General features: G+C 39.2%; 1 protein-coding gene across 5 annotated transcripts in view; it reads right to left on the reverse strand.

The window, feature by feature from the left end:
* Positions 1 to 21,807, reverse strand: part of KLHL4 (kelch like family member 4) — a 70,735-nt gene that overhangs the window by 26,537 nt on the left and 22,391 nt on the right. For 2 of the 5 annotated variants that reach the window (XM_079319221.1, XM_079319220.1), the window contains exon 1: positions 10,044 to 10,506. The exons of 1 other annotated variant lie outside the window; for it this stretch is intronic. In XM_079319221.1, coding sequence (XP_079175347.1) covers positions 10,044 to 10,465 — 422 coding nt within the window. In that variant the 5' untranslated portion in view covers positions 10,466 to 10,506. Of the gene's footprint in view, positions 1 to 10,043; positions 10,807 to 21,807 lie in introns of those variants that run through there. 2 more of the 5 variants (XM_079319219.1, XM_079319222.1) reach the window with 2 other exon arrangements.

Below are 21,807 nucleotides of genomic sequence, written 5' to 3' on the forward strand. Positions count from 1 at the left end.
GTGTCAGCCTCATTCACTGTAATTGAATCAGCATAAAAACACGAAATCTAAATAAATGTGGCACATTAAATCAAAAGAAGAACAAAGAAAGGCTAAAAGTGTGTAACTGATATGCATTGTGGAAAATACCTTTTATATTATTATTATTATGGCAGGTTTTTTTCCCTGGAGTGCCAGTAGTATTCACTAGGCTGGAGAGAGACAAATTTGCATTTCAATGTGGTTATACAAAAAATAACACAGCAATTTTATTGCATGTATTCAATAAAATATTTCCCTTCCAGTCCTGACATTATTAATTGTGTAAAGTCAGGTTTGGATTCACTTTAACACCAAATGACCAAGTATAAGGAAACTTTAAACAGCTGAGGAATAATTGGGCTCCATTTGGGTGAGGGAGAGGCACATTTGGGCTCTCCTGCTTTGTGGCATCCCATGGGAGCTTCCTCCAGAACAACCTTATTGGCATTTTGTACCTCCTAGCCACTCTGCATCTCCTTCTTAGCAGAAATTGGGATCCTTTCAGTGCATGAAACAAATGAAGGCAAAATGAATTGGTGCTTACAGCCTTGTCCTGTCTGTGCTTATCTCACCAGCTCATTGTGTTCTGGTTGAGCAGCCTGGTTCCTGCAGGATCACCAGGCTGCAACTTCCCAGGAAGTTTTCTTGCTCTGCTCCTAAATCCCCTGTGACAGGCTGCTCTGCTCTGCTGGGGGATTTTACTGGGTCTGCCATCTCAGCAGAAAGGTCAGAATTCCATCCTAAACCTCTGCACCAGCACACACAGCAGGGGTGGCACAGGAGGGAATTTCTGCCTTTAGGTGTAGTTTTCCATAAAGTGAAAGATGAGCTGGAGAGAATCTTTTGTGAGTGATTTTTATGAGGCAGTAATGAGAGTTATGACCCAGAACCAGCATTATCATCTTTAAATGATCAATATATATCTATTATAAACATGATAGAATCCCCCAGCTTTTATTCAGAGTATAAATTTATTTACTGCCCTGCTCAAAGGGGTGGCCAGAAATGGTGGCATCAGAGCCAGCCACTCTCCTTTGCCTTTTCCCTGAGTACATGACAGGGGCAAAGCTCCTGCTCTACAGAGATGAATGTCTAAAACACCAAACCCCAATGGATCAAAACTGAAAGCAATATTCAATATTGAACAAATATTCTCAGTCTGGAATCAGAGCTTTTGTTCTGGTGATCATGGCAGAGAGAACAACCTCCCAGCCAAGATATGGAACATGACTAAGATAAAATTACTGAGGTATTATTGCCTGCATGTGTGTGTGAGTGCATCTCTATTTCTTCACATTCTGCAGTGTTCTGAAATGGTCTGACATGGAGACAGAGCTTTCCTGAGCATCTGTGCTAAGTGAGCACTGTAAAAGAGGTTTCCCTAGCAACTCAAACCATATGTAATAGCTTAAAATAGCTTTTCTCCAACTCCTAGGATTTCTTAGTGGCTTGCTCACAATTTCCATTTAAATCAAGGTCTATTTGCCCAGTTCAAAAGGGTTCTTCATTTTCTCAACTTCTATTAAAATGAGCAGGGTTTGAAAATGCTCATTTCTTGCCAGAATGTCTCCCTTCCTCTTAACTTGTAATTTATCAGGTAAACTGAAGCATGGCCAAGGGTGACAGTGGCTGCCCACCTCCTCAAATGTGTTGCCTTTGCTGTTCAAAACATTGTATTGGAGTTATATTGGTCTCTACTCATTGTAGTGGGAAGTCCTAGCAGATTTTTTGATTTCTGTGATGTCAGTATAATGAGAAGATAAGCTGTGCAACTCTGAAATATAAAGAATCAATCATAGTGTGCATGAATTCCACTTTGCATTGCAAAGCTGTTTACAGGCAAATCTGGGTGTTTGAAAACCCTGCTCAGTTCAGGTTGTGTCCCCAGGAAAATGTTCTTTTACATGAGTGAACTGTGATATCAGTGATTGCTCTGGGGCAACAAAAAAAGCAGGCAACAAATCTGAAACATAGCCCATACATTGATTTTCAGATCCTAGTCACAAAGCTAAAAATTTAGGTTGAGAGTGCTTGAATTTGATGAAATGTTAATATCCAGGTAAGAAATCTAGATTCTTGTCCCAAGGTTTTCAAAATATGGACAACAAAATTGAAGGAAGGGCCAGGTATCAGCCATTGCTTTCTTTCCCACTAAAAATGTTTGTTTGGCCTAAATGGGTTTTAGTGAAGAATGTGAAGATGCAAACTTTTTACCCTGTGAAACACCCTAGGAATACAGTGCCTATTTCCTGACAAAACACTTTGAAACTATGTGAATTTAGATGCTCTAGCATATATTTAAACCTGAAATGAAGGCAAGATGTTCCTTTAAATACTTTGAGTTATCCTCTTGTTCCCTGTGAGCAGCAGACAGGTTTTAGTGAAACATCCTGACTTGTCACATAGGATGGAAACAATTACTACAATGAAATCAAAGATGTTTTAAGCTAAGAATTATTGGATGGGCAGAATTTTTGTAAAGAGCCGGGCTCTCTGGTCTTGTTCTATATTAATTTGCTTTGAATTGAGTTTTGACTAGTAAGCATTTGCTTGGAAAAGGAGGGGAGGAGGGGTCTGGGAGCAGATTTGCTGTCACAGCAGGGTGGGAATTTCCAGTGCTGGTGTTTCTGTGGATGGGGTCACTGAGAGGGAATTTGATGTCACAGAGGAATAAATTTGGTTATGACTTTGTTTTGGAGATTATTTTCTTTGCATTTATATCCTATATTTCTCTTCAGCTCTTTCTGTGAATCCCAAAAGTATTACAGCTTCATTTCTAAATTCTTTTACCCTGCACACCAACAGGTGCACAACAAGTAAGCCACAGTCTTATTTAATTGCCTGATATAATCATTCTCTAAATACACTAGAGAATTATTTTATTCTAGCAGAATGAAAGGAGCTAAACCAAACCGGTCTGGTTTAGTTGGCCAAATTTAGCTGCTTGATTATAACCAAAAATATCCCTTTATTTTTTACATTTGTAGAATTTTAGTAATTTTCCTCATTACAATATTCCAAAGTAAATTATTCATTCACCAACCAAGGGTGAAAATAAATAATTTCTTTCTTCTAGGATCCTCTCTGGCTATAACTTTGAAACCAAGCTAAACCTTCTCCCCCTTTTTCCCAGAATGTTTCAGCAGCTCTCTGATTTTTTGTTGATCTTTCAGTTGCATAATCTCAGTGTGTCTGCAAAAACTGTTCTGCATTGGGCACATGTGTTTAATCATCTCCTTAACTTTTTCTGGAGACATTAAGAAGTGATTTTAAGAACAGTAATAACTCTTTAAAAAGTCATTTAGCAGCTGTCTTTGCTGAGACTGAGCTCTGTGGAGTGAAAATGAGAAGATAATTGAATCATAAAAAAATTGTTTTGAAATGACTGGAATTGTCCTAGATTCTTAAATTACTATTAAATGGCATTTTTTTCCCTTGCCTGTAATAATTCATCTTTGAAAGCTAGGCTTGTTAAATGTAGGCTTGCAAAATATTGTGTGTTTTCTAGTAAGTCAGATTATTTCTCATTATCAATTTCTTGGTGGGCAAACAGGGTTAGACTTGATGATATCCAGAGCCCCTTTTCAGCCTAAATTTTCTTATGATTCTATTTATTTAGCTATGAAAAAAAAATTGAATAAATATCCATTCCTTCCACAGAGTGAATATAAAATTAATTTCAAAATACAATTCTACTCATTCCTTTCATCTTCAATAACTGTTTCAATCCACTTCAATACCCCATTTTTTTGCTTTTTCAAGTTCTTCAGAAGATGTCATAATAGAAGGTGAGAGTAGGAATACATCCCAAAGATGCCTTTGAGACATTTTGGTTCTAATTTCTGTACCAAGGGCTCCTGTATGAGGTCACAACTTTTATTCAGAATTAATCCACTGGTCACTGTTCAGTGCATTTGCACTTGGCCTCTGAAGGTCTGTTCCTCTTTGTGAATTATCAACTGCTGGAAAAAAAGGTGATTTTCCTCCTAGATTTTAAACCTGCATCAAATACCACTTATTATAACTTTATAGATCTTCCACATTTAGCAAACATTAGATATCAAATTTTCTTGGTTACTTCCAGCTACCATATTTCAAGCAGTTGAGTGAATTTCCATAAAATCTGCCACTTCTGACTCCTCTCAAATCAGCTGCAAACATCTTGAACAATCCAGTTTCAAACTCATATTTTGACCTTTAGCTAAAGATCCTTATTAAAAGAAAATTAGTTTTTGCTTGTCCCTGAGGTAACAAGGAAGCATTTTTGTTATCCATTGCAGGCTTGCAGAAAATCATCTTTAGAAAATGTGCTGTTGCCATTTATATTCAATTGTTATAGATGCTAAAAAAACTGAAACATTCCTCACAAGACACAAACATAATTTCTTTTCCTTGTTGCTGCTTCTTGCCAAATTATACAGTGTAAAATTAATATAACTATTATTTCTAACCACTTAGAAACAAAACTTAAGTCAGCAAGAATTTGCCAAGGATAACATGTCAAAGTAAATTGAAGACCCCCATTTACAGGTTTTAATAGAAATTATGGAGAACAGAAAATAAATAACTTTCATGTATACCTTGAATATAAAAATATTATTTTTCAGTGTGTTATATCAGATAGTGCAAAGTTCAACCTCAAGGACTGTCTGGAGTAATCTATTTTGGAAGAAGTGTGAAATTGGTTTGAGATCATGCTATTAAATTATCAATGGTTCACTGACAAATAGGAAGGGAACTTAGCACTGAAGTCCCTCTATAATTTCTCATAAATTTCCTAAATTACTTGAAAAAATAAAGAGAAATCTGTAATATTATATATTTCAATTGGAGATTGTGCCAAGCTGAGAAGAGCTGCAGGCATGGTGGGGTACTGAATCAGAACTGAACATGAAATCACCAAATCAGGGTTATAAAATCAGAGCTAGCTGAGCCAATTGGAGACATTATCTGATAAACACAAGATGGAATTGATTTGTGCAAAGAACTGGTTTTAGGAACAAATAACTGCAAAAATGTGCAGATGGTTTGGGAACAGGTCTCTGTACAGAAGCAGGAGTTTCACATGAATCACAAGGCAGGCATGAGCCACAGCACCACACTGCTGAGAAGAGAAAAACAACTGCTGAGGACACTCAAACAGATTTGAGTCAGAATGGCACAGAAGGAATCCAGCTCTCCAACAGGAGCACATCCAGCTCTGCCAGACCTGCTGCAAGGACAGATCAGAGCTGCAGGACAGGGATTCTGAGACAGGACTGCAAAATTGCTGCTCTTTGGACTTACAGCAATTCTCAAACACAAGCAAAGGGTGTAAAGAAGGAAAGTGTGCCAATAAGAATAGAATAAGGAGAATAAGAATAATAAGAGAATAAGAAGAATAAGGAGAACAATATGGCAATAAGAAGTATAAGGAGAACAATATGCTGCCTATACTGATGGGGAAAGACCAATACATTAATGAGTTTAAATTGTGCTGTCTGACTGCATGCCCAGCATCTTTATCACGCTCCTAAAATACTTATTTGTTAAACTAAAGATTTTTTGAAAGTTTTTTTTTATTTTTCCAAATGCTGGCGGTTCAATGAAAACAAAATTGGAGTAGTTCTGTTTTAAAGATATGGACTGCTGTGATGTGAGATTAGGAGTTGTCATTTCTAAACTTTACCTTGAGCATCAGAGATTGTTCATGGAACTGAATTCTTACCCAGCACAGGGAAGCAGTGTGGTGATGTACCCCCTTTATCCCCTTCTCTGCACAGGGCACATCACAGTCCTGCCTTTTGCTGCTGCCTTGCCATCCACTATCAGTCATTCCTGTGCCCCACTCTTTATTTGGACACCCAGAACTTCACTCATATTGCCAAAAGCCCTCTCAATCTGGTTTGACCCGTGATTTCATAGAATAACTCCTATGTTCCATTTTCTCTTGCAAAATTAGTGAAATTTTGCATTTTTCACCTGTTTTCTTTTTCTTTATATCACACTGGAATGGGAGCCAAGGCTGTCATCAGCAACTGGAGCTAAAAGCAAAACTCAAGGTAAACTCTCAGCAGAAAACCTCTGAAATAGTCATGTACACGTGTGTGTGTGTTTATGTGTGTGTGTCAGAGACAGTGAAGAAAATAGTCTGATAGTTATTGCCATATGTCTGCCAACACCAAAAAAAAAAAGTGAATTTTCAAGTCTTAACACAAACTAAAAGAATAGCTGATCAAAACCAGAGAAGGATTGCCTTTGGGAGGATGCACCTCCCAAGTATCTGTTTCCATGTGCATCAGTAATGATTGTTTGGATTACAACATCAAAAAATGTCATTAAAATTAATTAGAAATATATTTTCTCTCATGTGGGGAATTAGAAAACATTTGTCCCTAGCAAAACTAGAATTTGTCCCAAGCTACAGTTTGTCAGCAATTTTTCAGCCACATAATTAGAAAAAAAAAATGCAGTATAGAAAAATGATGAATGAATGGTACATTTGCTATTGAAATCTAAGTGCCTTTGGGCAACTAGGAAATCCTTCACCAGCACACATGGTCTGCAATAGCACAACTGTGGGATCAGAAAGCTGGCAGGCAGGCAGGAATGGATGTGGCAATGTGGCAGGATGGTAATAAATCCTTGGCACTGTGCTCTCATGCAGAAGTCACTATCTGTGAGTCCAGAAATTATTAAGGGAAGTAATCAAAGTAATTCAATATCTAAGTTCTCCTTTTTAGGAGGCTTCAGTGCTTTGTCAGTCTGTGTGCACACGTGTGCTCATGGGGTGCACACAAAGTTTCTGTTGGCTGACAAAATCCACCAAATCCTCTCAGTGTGTGCTGATGGCTCTGCATCTCTGCCACAACACTTTCTTTGAAAGAAAGGTTATTTATTTCCTGTGGCTTCTTACTGAGCTCACTTCAGCTCCCTCTTTAACCTGACATCTCTGCAGCTGTTCTGTCTCCCTTGGCATGGCCACATTGCACAGTTTAGATTGCTGGTCACCCCAGTAATACCAGAAAATGCTCTATTGGGAGATACACTCTACAAATAATTAACTTGGTGGCTGTGCAGACTTTAGCTGGTTTGCTTTTTCCACCCATGAAGAGTTCCCTCATTCAAGGAGCAGACTGGTGAGAATGAAGTGAGGTCAGTAAATATAGATTGTCCAGTGTTCATCTTTTTTCAAACTGGAGATGTAACTTCCACAAGGATCTCAGAGCAGCAGGTCAAGGCTCATCATTTCAGATGTTCCTGTTTGAGCAGGTTCCCTGAGCAGCCATTCCCCAGGATGCTGAGAGGCTTTCCTTACCCTTGTGCCAATAAACCATTTATTTATGGGCCAGAATGTATTGGTTGCTCACACATTAACTGGTTATGATTAGGACAAAACTAATGAGTTTTAGTCACTTGAGCCTCATTTACTTTGTCATGGGATATAATTCAGGAGTAAGCCCATAGATTAGAAGGGTTTCTTTAAGTCTTGCACTATTTAATTTGGGGACAGGAATACCAAAATGGATTGAAGAAAATAGAAAGAAATGCATTGATGATCATGTATTCTAAATGGAACTGTTGTTTGGAACTTTATTAACTTTCCTCCTCAATAACCAACCCTTATTTCATCAAACCCCAGGGTGCTCAAATTTTTCTGAAGAAATTCAGAATATTGTTCTTACATTTCCAAAGTTTTCCATGGGAAACATTAGACTCAGTACAACCTGCTTTCATGCTCTGCACAGGGTGGAGTTATTGGCCAGATTCTCTCTCCTTTTCTACTATTTTGGATGTCCATGTGACACTCAGCAGAGTCCTGGTTTAGATCCACTTAAAAATGAGACTTCTCCAGGCAGAGAAAAATCCACTGGTTTGGAGACAACTGCTTTGTGGTGCTTTTGTGGTTTAAAATTTGTCTTTGTCTCAGGTGTGGATGTGAAATTTAGCTGCAGCACCTGTGGTGGCTCCAGCAGTGTGAGAATGTGGCCATGGGGATCCTGCAAACACCTGAATTTCACTTTTCATCACCAGCAGTCAAATACCATTGACTGGGGCTGTCTGGGACTCTAAAGGAAAAGGAGGCCTGGAATGATGAAAGGCATGAGTTCAAAGATCAGACATTGTTTTGAAGAGTTGAAAATAATCCAGATATCAATATATACATCCTAGATTTAGGTAGATGTAGATACAAGGCTGCTTCTCCTTATTTTTTCTCAATATCTCATTTCTACCCCTCCAATTAATTTATTAATTAATGTCTGGATGCTGTAGAGGAAGGGAATAGTGTTTTGCTTGATGGTTTCTATTGATACATATTTAAGCAATTTGAGCTCTGTTGTCCTTAATGGTCAGTTTTACTTTCCTGAAATCAATTTTAATTATAGAGAAACTCATAGTCATGAATCACTTTATAGACAATCTATTACCAATTCAGCTTTTTAAGATGTATGTTAAGATAGATTTTAATCTACAACATGCAATGATAGTTTTTACTGATACCTTAAAGAAATCCACTTATTTGACTGTAACAATATATGATATATCCAGTTCCAAAACTATCCTAAAAAGTGCAACTTCAAACAGCTCAAGAGCAGGACTTAAATTGGAATGGATATGAAGGTACAAAACTTCAGGAGGTCTTAGCAGAAACTTTATATATAGCTGGAGAAAATGTCACATCTTATTTTAGAAGGCAGTGGTTTATTACCTCCCAAACTGAACTGATTTAGCTTTTTTTTTTACCTCCTTCTTCACATGGTGTAGAATCTTATTTGGGTGAATAAGTATTCCTTCTTTTTCTTCAAATTAAATCAATTTTCCTTCTAAGGTGTGTCTAAAATCACATTTTTTTGAGGAAATTTGTACTATCATTTAAAGTAGTGTACTAAGGTTCTGCTGCTTGCCCATTCCAAACCATTGCCCTTGGAAACAGAACTGCCACAGTCCTTCCTCAGGGCTTTATTCTGTCATGATTTTATCTGGTACTGGGACTACTGACTACTGGGACTGGTTTCCAAGTGACATTTTGGAATGCAGTTTTTGCTGTTCCATCTGCAGATGCTCCCCACAGCAGATGCACAACTTGAAAAATAATAACTGCTAAAAATGTGCAAGCTGTCAGCCTGGTTTTTACTGAGAGAACTGAAACTTCGAGTAAGATAAATTTGTATTTAAATGCAATTAATGTGTTTAAATTATGTCCAAAGACTGATGGCAATCTCATCAAATGATGCAAATAATCATATCATAAATGCTTGATTGGAGTCCAAGGTGGGGAAAGGTGGGGTAAAAATGTTGATGGATAAGCTAAAAACACTGACATGAGTTTTGAAAAAGAAAACATGAAAGAAACCCTTAATTAAATAAGCGGTATTAATATTGTATTTTCTGCTATTCACAACTTAAAAATAGCTCTTCTTTTGTGCTTACACCTTTAAGCTCTCATAGCTGTAATGCTTTTTCACCTGACCTTGAAGAAAATATTTGTCTTAGCATACTAAATAAGCTGTGAAAGTACTGGGATTTCAGACAAACCTTTAAAAAAGCAAAGAATGATGCTTCCTTTCCACTTAGTTCAAGGTTAATTTTACTTGCCAGGATGACAGTAAAAGAAAATCAGTGAGGAATTTGAGAGATCAATGGCAAGCAGAGAGCCCATTTGTCAAAGTTGCACCCATTGATAAAGTCAGAAGGAGGACAGGATGTCAGGAGCTCCTCTTTTCCTTGCACTCACACACGATAAATCAGGAGAAGGAATGGATATGCTGTGAATGTTGATAGAGCAAATTTGACAAACTGGCAGATTGTATGCATATGGAAGAGTTATGGAATGATGTACCTTAAGCAAAGATCAAAATCTCCTGACAATGTTTCTGTTCATTTTCCTGATGCAGAAGTGTTCCTTCTCGTCTGAGTGTGGGTGTGCACACATACAAAGTGAGATTAATGCAGCAAGGAACTCTGGCTGGAAACAAAGACACTTTCAGGGAATAACTTGGAAACAAGTCTGCCTTTCCGAGCGCAGACTTTAAAACTCCTACCTCTCTGCAGATTCATCTGCATTTTGCTCTGTGACCATCTGCAGCTCCTGCGCGGCTTTGCTGGGATCCTCTTTGCCGGAGTTTTCCCGGGCGCCGTTTTTGGGGCTGTCCTCGGCGGAGCGCAGCTGCTCCACCAGGTTCTGCTGGTGCCAGCTGTGGATGGAGCGGGGATGCAGCGGGGTCGGTCCGGGCACGGGGGCCAGGATGTTGTGGTGCACGGGGCTGCTGTTCTTCTTCAGCCCGTTTCTGTCCCGAGAGTGGCTCTTCAGCCTGTTCTGCACCGGGGTGCCCCTGTGCTCGTATCCCTCCTGCTGGTGGCAGCCCCCGGAGCCGCCCGAGCCCTGCGAGGGGTGGCTGAACCATCTCCAGCGCAGCCTCAGGATCTGCTTCACATCAAACTCTTTCTTGCCTGACACCGACATTTTTAAATTATTTTTATTTTTCAATGAAAGAAAAAAAAATAAAAAATAAAAAGAAGAAGAAGAAGCGCCTATTCTTTAGGAAGGAAATGGATTCTTTGTTATCTCCTCTGTTTCTCTTCTTAAGAAAAAGCAACAAAAGAACAAACAGCGTCAGCTCCCTCTCTCTCCCGCTTAACGCACCTCGAGCTCTCGCTGCTGCTCGCTGCATAGGTGGGAATCCATGCTGACAGGATGATGAGGTCAGACCTTAAACAAGTAAATCAGCTTAGCACAGGAAAGCAGAACCCTCGGCAGCTGCCGGGCTCGCACACTGCCAGCTCTACATCACAGCCCTCCCCATTTATAACCCAGCCTCACATGATCCTCGGGGAGCCCAACGCGCCTTGAGATGCAGCGAGCACGCACAGATAAAGTGACAAGACTTTCTGTCTGCCTGTCTCACGGCGTTCTCCATCAAACCTGCTAATTAGCAGCGCTGCTTCTCACGGGGAAAGCAGTGAGGATGCTCCCAGGCGGATTTTTGGTGGCGATTCCCGCAGCTCCTTAAGGCTCTCTGCATTTGTTTGTCTCGCTGTGTAAAATTCCTACAAATGGCCTCGGTGTGGTAGCACTTGCCCAAAGGAGAGGCAGAATGAATGCTGCAGGAGCGCTGTGTTTGCTCACCTGCTGATGGATTTCCTTCTGGAATTGCAGAAGAGGAGGCAGCAGCTCCGGAAAATCGGAGATGTGCTCCCTGAATGACTGGATCTGTGGAAAACACAGTTTCCTGGCTCAGTGCCTGTGTAAACAGCCTTTCCCATCCTGCTCTTGATTTCTCACGGACAGTGAGACACTCGTGGGGAATTTTTTTTTTGAAAACACCTTTCTTTTCTTTCTTTTGATAGCGTGCTCTGTAATGTGTTTTCAGCAAATTTAACAGGGGAGATGTTTTCACTCCCATCCCTTGGTTACCAGGCAGAGCTGTGAGAACTGTTCCCTGTGTGGTTTGAAATAATGTACACAGAGTGTTTTCATGTGCAAATTGAAAAGAAATGAATGGACTGGATTTGTTTTTCCTTTTAATGTTATATTGTCCCAGGTTGGCTACTGATGGTCTATCCAACTCTAAGCAGTGTGCAGAAATAGAAAAAGCTCTAACACAAAGTCAGTAGAACATGATTCAGAGAGAACCCCTCTCTAACACACCTCTCCTCTCAGACCTTCTGACATTAATTTCCTTTTTCTCTGTCTTCTCTGTGAAATTTTTCTTCTTTTTTTATGTAAATTCTATGATGGGACTTTGAACTTTCAAATAAAATCTGCTTTTTATATAATACAAGCAAGGAAATGTGAAGTAGAGTTTAAGAAAACAAAAGAAGAAAAAGCAAAATGGGAGGATAGGACTAAGGAATTGCCAGTTTTTATGCTGGGCTCTCCTGCTCCTGTTCTGTCCATGGTATTCAAGCAAAGGATGTGCAGCATCATGCACTGGATGCATGTGAGAGAAATTACAGGATGAGTGAAGAACTCATCAAAATAATTGAAAGACATTTCCCTATCTAGATCCTTAGAGGGAAAGACTTTGCACAGAAGCAAACCTGTGTGGAAGGCTTGGCCATAAAAGGCAGGGAGGAAGAAGCTGAGGGAAGATTTGACAGACGTAGCCAGAGCATATTTGTTGCTATAGAGAACATTGAGGCTGAGCTGATGCAATCAAATGTACATTAACAAAATTTCCTTTGAGATATTCTAGGAATAGAGAGAAGGTAGAAAACTTATTCAACTTCTAATAAGTCTCATTAAGAAGAAGGTGTATAAAGCCCTTAAAGTGCATTTAATAAGGGGTTTCAAGTCAAGCTTGTTGGGGATATGAGCTAATAAAGAAGCTGCTACCAAACTTCAGGGGTATTAAAATATTTATAGACAGTGAGTGGATCAGTGAAAAGGCTGGGCACTGAGCAAGACAGATTATGGTATATCCAGGAGTGAGTTTAAGATGTTTTCACACTTTAATGATGACTTTTCACAGCAATCTAAAACTTCCTGGAGACCCAAGTGTTTCAGGTATTTTTTCTCATACTACAAGTATATAATATTCAGTATAATGTTTCTTGACTTCTCAGTTTCAGCCTGCACACCTAAGGATGTTTTTCTTTTCAATTTCACACAAGTAATGAGATTCAGTGGTATCTCTGTATATTCCTGAGGATTGCCTACATAGCAATTTGACATCTATTTTAGGGAGGGAGTCTCTATACACCAAGTCAATGAAATAATTTATGATGAAACCTTGTAGAGGTGGACAGAGAACACAATTTCTTGCTACTCTTTAATCAGGTCATTGAGCTATCTCAGCAGCTCTGTCAGCTCCTCTTAGCAACAGCTCTGATACATTTAATCCATATTTTTCCACCGTGTCACAAAGCTTCTGTCAGTTTTTTTTTCCCTTAAATCTCTTTTACAGAAGTCATCCTGTGCTCTGAGATATCATCAAAAGCACATTCCTTCCATTTTACTGGGCAATGTACAAGCAGCACTTCTGCTTGTGAATTACTCCTGTTCCTGCTAACTCAGTACATGTTTAACAGATGTACTGAATCTAGCTAAAATTAAAATAGCCAAACTGGACATTTGCTGAAGAAACCATCTTGCTCACAAAGTCAGCTTGAGTCAGCACAGATTATGTTTCAGGTGGGCATAAGGAGATTTATTTTTTACACAGCTCATTAGTGTGCTGGCTAAAATTACAATGTGCTCAACCAGTTCAACATATTTGATTTGATAACCCAAAATTTCAGACCTGAAAGTATTGAAAGTGTGGCAAATATATGCATAACCCTGGAGCAGCTTTATGCCATGCACCTGCTTTTCAACCTTTACATTTATCTTCTGGTGAGAAAATCAGTTCTCTTGAACCTGACTGCAATGAGTGTTTACTTCTGGGTGATTTCTCTCTGAATCTCTCACATACTTCTAGGTGTTTCTCTGATTGGGTTCAAAGTGCTAAATGAGAAAAGAGGGAAGATTTTTCTGATGTTACTATCCCTAATTTAAGGCCTTTGGTCTCACTTAGATGGATAACATAACTGCATTCATTTTTTTGCCCTCATGGCTGGAAATTCCCAAAGAAAAGGATTTTTTAGGACTACAGAAGTCCAGCCAGGCCACCAAGAGGGTCAGGCAGCTGGAGCATGTGATGGATGAGGGGAGGCAGCTGCTACAGGAATTGTTCAACCTTGTGAAAAAAGACTCAGGGGCTTTTCCTTGCTGCCTGCAGGTACCTGAAGGGAGAGCAGAGAGACAACAGGGTCAGGCTGGGAAAGAGGCAGGTGCTGGACCATGGGAAAAGCTGAGATGTAAGAAAAACTTTCTACCTGTGAGGGTGGTCAGGGAGGTGGGAGGAGGCTGCCAAGGGAGGCTGTGGCATCTCCTTTCTCAGAAAAAGTAAAATCCGTTGGGTTGGAGAGGAATCATCCACATTTCTTGTTAAATAATCCCAGAAAAATACCACTGGTGGAGTCTGAAACCTTGAGTATTGCCAGGACTAGGTTAGTAGCAAGAGCTATAAAGTAGTTCTTTGCTGAAGATGAGACAGACCATAAAAAAATTGAACTTTTTATTAAAGTCAAGGATAGCTTTGGTGCAGAGTTAATCAGTGCCAGGTAACTGAGTCAAATAGAGAAAAATCTGCATAGACTGAATGAGACAACCAAAAAGCAAGATAAGCACAAAAAGTGAAGAATGTTTTCTCATATTTTTGAAGCCAATTTTTGTCTTTTATGAAATTACATTATTTAGAAAATCAAGTTAATTACTCATATCAATATTGTTTACAGAGTTTGCATTGGGGGGAAGAGCAGGATAAGATTTGCATGTGCACAGATTGCTGATAACTGAACCAAGCCCTATTTAAAAACTGCTCCCTCTGTGCCCAAGCTGTGTTCTAAAAGGTTTGCTCACTTTGTGTACTCAGCCTGTGCTGGTCAGGCCAGATACAGAGAACAAGAAGTTGAATATTTTTTTTACCCTGTTTTGAAAAATAATGCTAGAAAGAATTCCCATTAGTCCATCCTTTGTGCAAGAGATAGGCCAGGAAACATCTGCAGAGCACAGCAGCAGCATCACAGGAGTCAGAGCTAAAGGGAAAAGAACAGGACAAAACCCAAAACAAATAGCTCTATTTAAAATCTGCAGGAAAGCTCCCCTTTCTGTTCAAAGAAAACTTTGAATGCCACAGACACAAATCACTTTAAGACAATCATGATTTCTCATGCTCTCCACTAAAGGAGGCAGGAGGGATGATCCACTTAAGGGAAGGTGTTGACACATTTAAATGCAATTGCTTCCTGAAATAACTGGGAGCAATCCTACAGATTGCAACCCACCTACAAGGCTCTGTGCCAAAATGGGGGGAAAAAAATCACAGCATTCCCACAAGATCCAAGGAAAGAGAATGTGAGACATGAGCCTGGTGTAAGTCTGATTAAGATCTTGATAAACAGTGGCAATGTTGTCACCCTCAAAATGAAACCAGAATGTTGGAGTGAAATAAGAAATAGCAAATTTCCAGAATGATCTCCCATAGGCAAAGGCTTGAAAGTGATGCCAATAATGCAGCAAAAATAAAGCTCCAACTCATGACTTGAAACACCTGTCACAGGTCGAGAACAAGATATAAAAGAATGGAAAAAATGTGGATGTATAAAAATCATGTGTACTGATTTTTATTTCTGTGAACTCTCTTCAGTTAATCAACATTTTTCTCAACCCTGGTGGGGCAGGGTTGTGCAAACCTGGCACTATTTATGTGTGTTGAGTTAAAGGTGCTGCTTACCTGGTAACCACTAGTAAATTAGCAGTAACTACCAGTAAGAAGTAGAATTGCAGCTGCAACTTGCATTTATTACATGAAACAGATGGATCAAACAAGCATAAATTCCCCAGCTGTAAAAGGATCATGGTAGTCAGGTTCTTGCAGAAAATGCCTGAATTTTCTGCACACTCAGTGATAACAATAACCCCTCTTTAACCCCCAATTATTACTGTTGGATGTGAAGGGTTATGGAAAGGATCTGGCAAACCCTCAACAAAGCCCAGAATGTGGATTTGACACTTGTCAGCACAGCTCTGTGTCATTTGCCATCTGAAAGCCTTGGCAGAACAAGGACTTATGCCCAAGGTCAGTCTTCTCTGGGAAGTTTTTTTAATGTGGCTCTTGCTCTTTGCCTCTTAAAAAGTAATAAATGGCACCTTTAATTGCAGGAGAGGGGAATCCTGAAGGCAGCTGTATTTCTGTGCATTGTAGGATACTCTTAGGAGTATTTAGGTTTTAATCCCACAAATGTGCTGTATGTCAATAAAACCCCTTAAAATATGTACTCCTGCATCTCTCCTGAATCCCTGACTTCAGGGGTTGGAGAGCTCGTCGATTTTTCCTGGGAAAATGAGCAGCCTGGGGCAGGTGTTGGAGAGGTCTGAGACAATTATTTCGTGTCTTTGTCCTTAATGCCTGACTTGCAGTGCACACATGGACTGGAGCTCAGGCAAACACCCAAGCTGGTTTTTGTCTCTGCAGGGGTGCAAAGAGAAATTCTGGAGCAGCAGCTGCTTGGCCTTTACATCAACAAGGGAACAGTGCCATTTTTTACAAGTTGAGGCTCTCACTGCTGGGGTTTGGTACCATAATAATCCATCAATTTTTCCCTACCTTCAGTTTCCCTCCCAGTTGCCATCACTTTTCCTATCAATTTTCCCAGAGGTTTATCTCTCCTTTGTGATTCCATAAGAATGCAGAGGACAGAATAATTTTTAAAATCATATGCTCAAAAGCATCACAGTCAAAGCTCATCTGAAAAAAGGTGCTGTGAACCAATATCCTTGTCAGCAGCCTGTCTCCAGCATCCTGACACCACTCCTTTGCTCATGTCACCTGTAAAAGCACACAATAACTCAATTTTTACTTTGACAAAAAGCCTTACAGACCCACATCACAATATTATTGTTGTTCAGCCTGGCTCTAGCTGCTGTCAGCTGCCAAAACACCTTGGAGCTGCACTTTCACTGTGTGATACTGGCCCAGAATATAAAAATAAAACTGCATTTAAAACACTCAAGTCCTATCCTTATCATGCAAAAAAAAAAAAAAAATCTTTGATTCTTTCATGTTTGCAATTTTTAAAGTAGAGAGACTCAGCATTTCTATTTTGGTGTGTAAGGAATTTTTAGTAAGTGTTTTCATATATTCTGGGGGAAGAAATAGATGCACATGTAAGTACTGTACCATAAGATGAAATCTGGGAATTGACAGGAAAATGTAATAGGCTTTATCTTCATATCTGGTTATTGATAATAAAAAAGATACTGAACAACATGGTGATTATATTTGCAAGCGGTAGCAAATTTCAGGGGGAGAGAGATGGCATGAAACTCCAGAAAACACAGATTACTGAATCTAACATACAATATTTTGAGACAAAGCCTATTAATAACAGATTCCCAAAGGCCCAGAGATACACAGCCTGCTCAAGAGAAACAGAAGTACAGAAACCAACATATTAAATCTGACTGTTTAGCATTAAATGGCTGAAAAATACAGTTATGGCTTAAGACAGGGGTGTGATTGAGAATATCAACTATTTTTTTTAGTTCAATTATGCTGTTTTATTTTTTTTTTTTGCCAGAATTTCACCAACAATCCTATTTGATGCAGTTCCTTATCTCTTAATTCTGAACCTGAGTTTGGCTGTGGTTTGTGCCACCCCAAGCCCCAGTGATGGGAGAGGAATCCCTGCAGGTGTGACAGTTTCAGTGTTAAAAGCTGCAGACAAAAGCTTTAACTCCATTTTCAGTGTCCCAGCTCAGTTTGGGGTGTTTGAGTGGGATGCAGGTGGTCAGTGCTGCATGTCTGGGAGGTGGTCAGCAGGAATTTCTGGTGCTTGGGTGATAATGTCAAGTGGCACCATGTCCTGAAAGGTCTCTGGTGAGTGCAGAAATCAGAGCAGGACAGGAACACCCATCCCTGCTGGGTGCCTGTGCTCTGATGACATCTGGCCCTTTTCTCCTTGATTAAGGAAAATACTTGCAGCTGCATACATTAGCTATAGAAATTCTATGGCAAAGACAGCTCTGCTGTAATAAATTAAATCATATTGCAAGTACACTACCAGGAAGCTGTTTCAGGAGAAATTAAGGCAAGCAAGCCTCCTGAAATTAAGCTTCTGCTGAAATAAATTGATAATATCTAACTAATACAGTTCAGCATATGTCACAAATGAGGGAGATGCTCTTGGCTGATTGTGTCAATTTAAAAGGCTGTTTGTACCACATCATTTTGAGGTCTCAATTTGAACATCAGGGGTTATAAAGAACTTTACCTTTAGAATATATATTAAGTTGTTTTGCACAGTTGGAGTGACAGGTATTAATTTCCTAAATTAAGTTACTGCTAATACACTTGTTAGTGAGGGCCTGATGGCTTTACACTTTCCTGAACATTTAGGAATGTTCTGTGCTATCACCATTTCCATGTAAAATACAATTGTCTTTAAAGAACTAAGGCTGTAAATGTGGTGGTGCTAATGTGGAATTAGTGATTGCAGGAAAAATATAACTCCCAAATTCCACTGCTCTAAAACACTCAATTCAGCAAACCATGGAAACATGCAGAAAAACCTAGGACATGGGATTGCTTTTTAATCACTGCCAGCAGTTCATTATATTAGTGCTTCATTTCATAATTTTATGTGTCATGCTAATGAAAATGTTATGGGAGAAAGCAGTGGGATAAGAAAAGCTATTTGCCTCTCCTTACTCAATAACTGCTTCTTGCTGCTCCATTGAGGTGGTTTTCCCCTCTGAAATTGCTTTCTGTGTGCTGGAACACAGCTCATTGTTCTTCTGGCTGACAGTCTAATCATTCTGCCTTGCAGACCTCTCACTTACCCACAGTGAGTACACAGCAAAGGCACTGCTGGATTACCAGCACATCCAGCCCTCTGGAAAATAACACATCTTATACCTTCTGCAGGAAGCAAGGCTGAAATTCAAAAATTCTGTGTCAGGATTCGCATTATTTATATGTCAGGATCTTTAATAACCTTCTTTTCACCAACTTGGTCAAGTCCAAGGAGCTTTAATAAACAAGAGAAGATTATTCTGTCTGGCTTTTTTAATACAACTAAAGGAACTATATTCTTCCTAACACAACTTGCAAAATTCCAGCTGCCTTTTCACCTAGCTCAAAAGCAGAGAATTCTTTAACTTAAATATCTGATTTTGGTCAATATTTTGATTAACACTGCACGAAACATTCTGGGGCATTGCCAGCACATAGGTGACTCATTAATCTGCCCAAATCAGCTTTGCAGGACTCAGGGTAAAGCACAAAAAGCTGCATCTTTAGCTACACGTGTTCTCAAAGTGCAGCCCCCTTGCCTGGCTGTGTCTGAAGAGGAAAAAAAAGTGTGTGTGTAAAACAAATGCAGTATTTGAATTCTCAGCATGTAGGAACTAATAGTTTTTCTCAGTGCTGCTGTGATTTAAGGAGAGGGTTTGCTTTGTGTCCCCCTTCTTCAAGCAGTTTGGATTCATTATTCACCTGTGATGCTGATATATGTCACTACTATATAAAAGTAAAGGGGAATGAGGCAAAATAAAAGTTCTTCACTAGTCTTTACAAATTTAAATAGAGTTCCTCAACTGCTGCTGGATCTGAGCCCAGCTCAGGTTTTGTGAATCAGCCCAAAACACCCATGGAGAGTTTTGCAGTGCAGGGCACATCTCAGCTGAGCCTCTCAGAGGAGGCATGGGGGTTTGAAAGACACAATAAAGACTTTTCAAACCACTAATGTGGTTTGTGTGGCACCTGAAAGTGTCCCCAGGCAAACAGGCTCTGCCTGGTGGCAATGAAATGCCTGAAATGCTGCCTGGGCTCTGGCACAGGTTTGGAACCCTTTCAGCCCAAGGATTAAAGAAACACACTTTGAAAAAGAGAAGAAGAGGGTTGGAAACTTTTTTTCCTTTTTTTTTTTTTTTTTTTTTTTTTTTTTTTTTGGTTTTTGTTTTTGTGGTTTTTTGTTGGGTTTTTTTTTTGTTTGTTTTTTTTTTTTTGTGTTGGAGCCTGTTTAAATTACTGTCAGCAGTGTAAAATGATGTAAAATGGATCAGAGCTGCCATCACCATTTTCAATGAGATAATCTGAAGTGGGAAGATCTCAGGCACGTGGTCCAGGTCAGTGCAAAGTTCTCCTTACGTGATGTTCTCTTTAGAAAGATTTAAAGTACTTGAAATAGATAAATAGATCATCCATTGCCCTGCAGAGGACACAGCTTTTGTATGAGCAGACCCACTTTTTTTAACTCTAAACTCTTCTTTTTTTCCTGTGCTTGGTTGTGCTGTTATTCCTATAAAGAATTCAGTGCTGAATTCCATAGCATGACTCAAGCCTTTCCCTTCTTTATTTTGCTTTAGCTTGAGTCTTTAATATTATTATTAATATTTTATTCTTTATTTTCTCTCTCTTCCTGGTTTTCCTCAAAGCCACTTTTACTATTTTTCCTATATTATTTACCCCTAGGCTGAAGGCACATTTCCTACCTTTTTTAATTTGGCAGTGGGATCTGAACACTGCCAGGTGGAAATTTCTGTGCTGTGTTATGTAATCCATAAACTTCCATTGATAATCTATCTAATACAAATAATGCCAGTTTGAATTTGGGATGCCCTGAATTGGCTGGTTTTAAAGCAAATAAACATAATTTTAAAACTTTTTCTTAAAAAACCTTAGTCAGGAAATTATATGAACCACCAGTAGAGTCATTAAGTTTGTTCAATTCTTCAGTCCTGTCAAAAACCTATTAGGTTCCAGTGGGTTCTCCCCAACACATAAATCTTGCCAGGCATCTCTTTCTTAATTCCATGCACAGGCTGTCAGCTTGCAAATGTTGTGTAGTAAATTAAATTGTCAGAAATGGCCAGTTTGAAGTGATTATTTGTGCTGCTGAAGCTGTGCTGCAGAACTGCAAGTGCTTTCTGGGCCACTTTTGGGCACAGCTTTCATTACTTACAGTTGTGAAAACATTTTTGGGCTGAGAGAAATAACTGCAGACTAGCATTTGCTCTTGCAGCCATAAAAGTCAAGGTAATGAGATACTTCATGATATTTTTAAGTATTTGAGGTAGATTTCAATGTCTCACTTGTCTCCTTGTACCAAATCAGGTCTGTGAGGGTGTGCAGCTACAGATAAGGAATAATTCAATTCCTAGTAAGCAAAAGCAATCTGTTGAGAAATTGGGATTTCTCTGATGAAAATGCCAGAGTATTGGTCTAGGAGTTATAATGAGAAGATGTACTGGGTGTTTTTTCATTATCTTTGATCCAAAGATCTGAGAGTCTCTTCAGAAATCTTTAAATGATTTCTTAGAAAAGCAATACTCCCCTATCTTTACTTTGCCATATAGAAATTAACTTTATGCCCTCTGTGACTCTTCTCTCTTTAAAGCAAAGACCAGAGAGCTGATTACCTGAATAATTAATTTGACCTGACCATTGTCCATGTCCTTCTGTGAGTCATCCAGAAGGAAATACACTGGGACAGAAAATACATTGATTATTCCTGGAACTCTCCATGCTGCCAACCCAGAACCAGAGGCCAAAATCTCCATTCTGTTTCTCAGACAGGACACACCCCTGAGCAGAACCATTCCTCAAAAGAAAATAAAGCAATATTTCTGTCTCATCATCACACTCTGATCATGGTGAGGGTGACTTCAATGCAGAGGTTTAGGGCAGGATATTTGATTTACTGGAAAATAATGCCATAGACCAGAATAGTTTGGTGCAACCTGTATTTTATTTGGTGTATTTGTATTTTATTCTTAAAACAAGGTACTCAAGGAATTGTGTATCACTTTTCTTTGCCTCCTAGACTTTTGTATTTCTGAAAGTCTTGTTGCCAATTAATTAATCTCCCCTTATAAAAAGACGTGTTCAGAATTGTTTTAGTGAAAAGGCAGAATGCTGTGCAGCCTGTCAGGCTCTGGGGATGCTCTCAGAAATGGCTGAGGCCAAAGGAAAACACAGTTCTGTGAAAAGCCTGATTTAAAATCAGTCTGAGATGGGGGAGAGCAGGAACTCAAAGGTTTTGTGTTTTCATCAACTGCTGAACTGGTTCAGGTAGATAATAACTATATAAAGGATAGAGATGTGGTTCTGTGATGCTTTTTTTATTGCCTTAAGATCAAGAGCATCTAAATAAAAGGGGCATATTTTTGTGTTTGTACTAAAAAAAAAAAATCCCAAAATCTACTTTCTTGTGAAGCATGTAACACCATCTCCAAAGTTGGAAGAAGCTTGTTTCCTTTTG

Source organism: Erithacus rubecula (assembly GCF_903797595.1).
Source record: "Erithacus rubecula genome assembly, chromosome: 15".
In the NCBI taxonomy this organism is placed as follows: Eukaryota; Metazoa; Chordata; class Aves; order Passeriformes; family Muscicapidae; genus Erithacus; species Erithacus rubecula.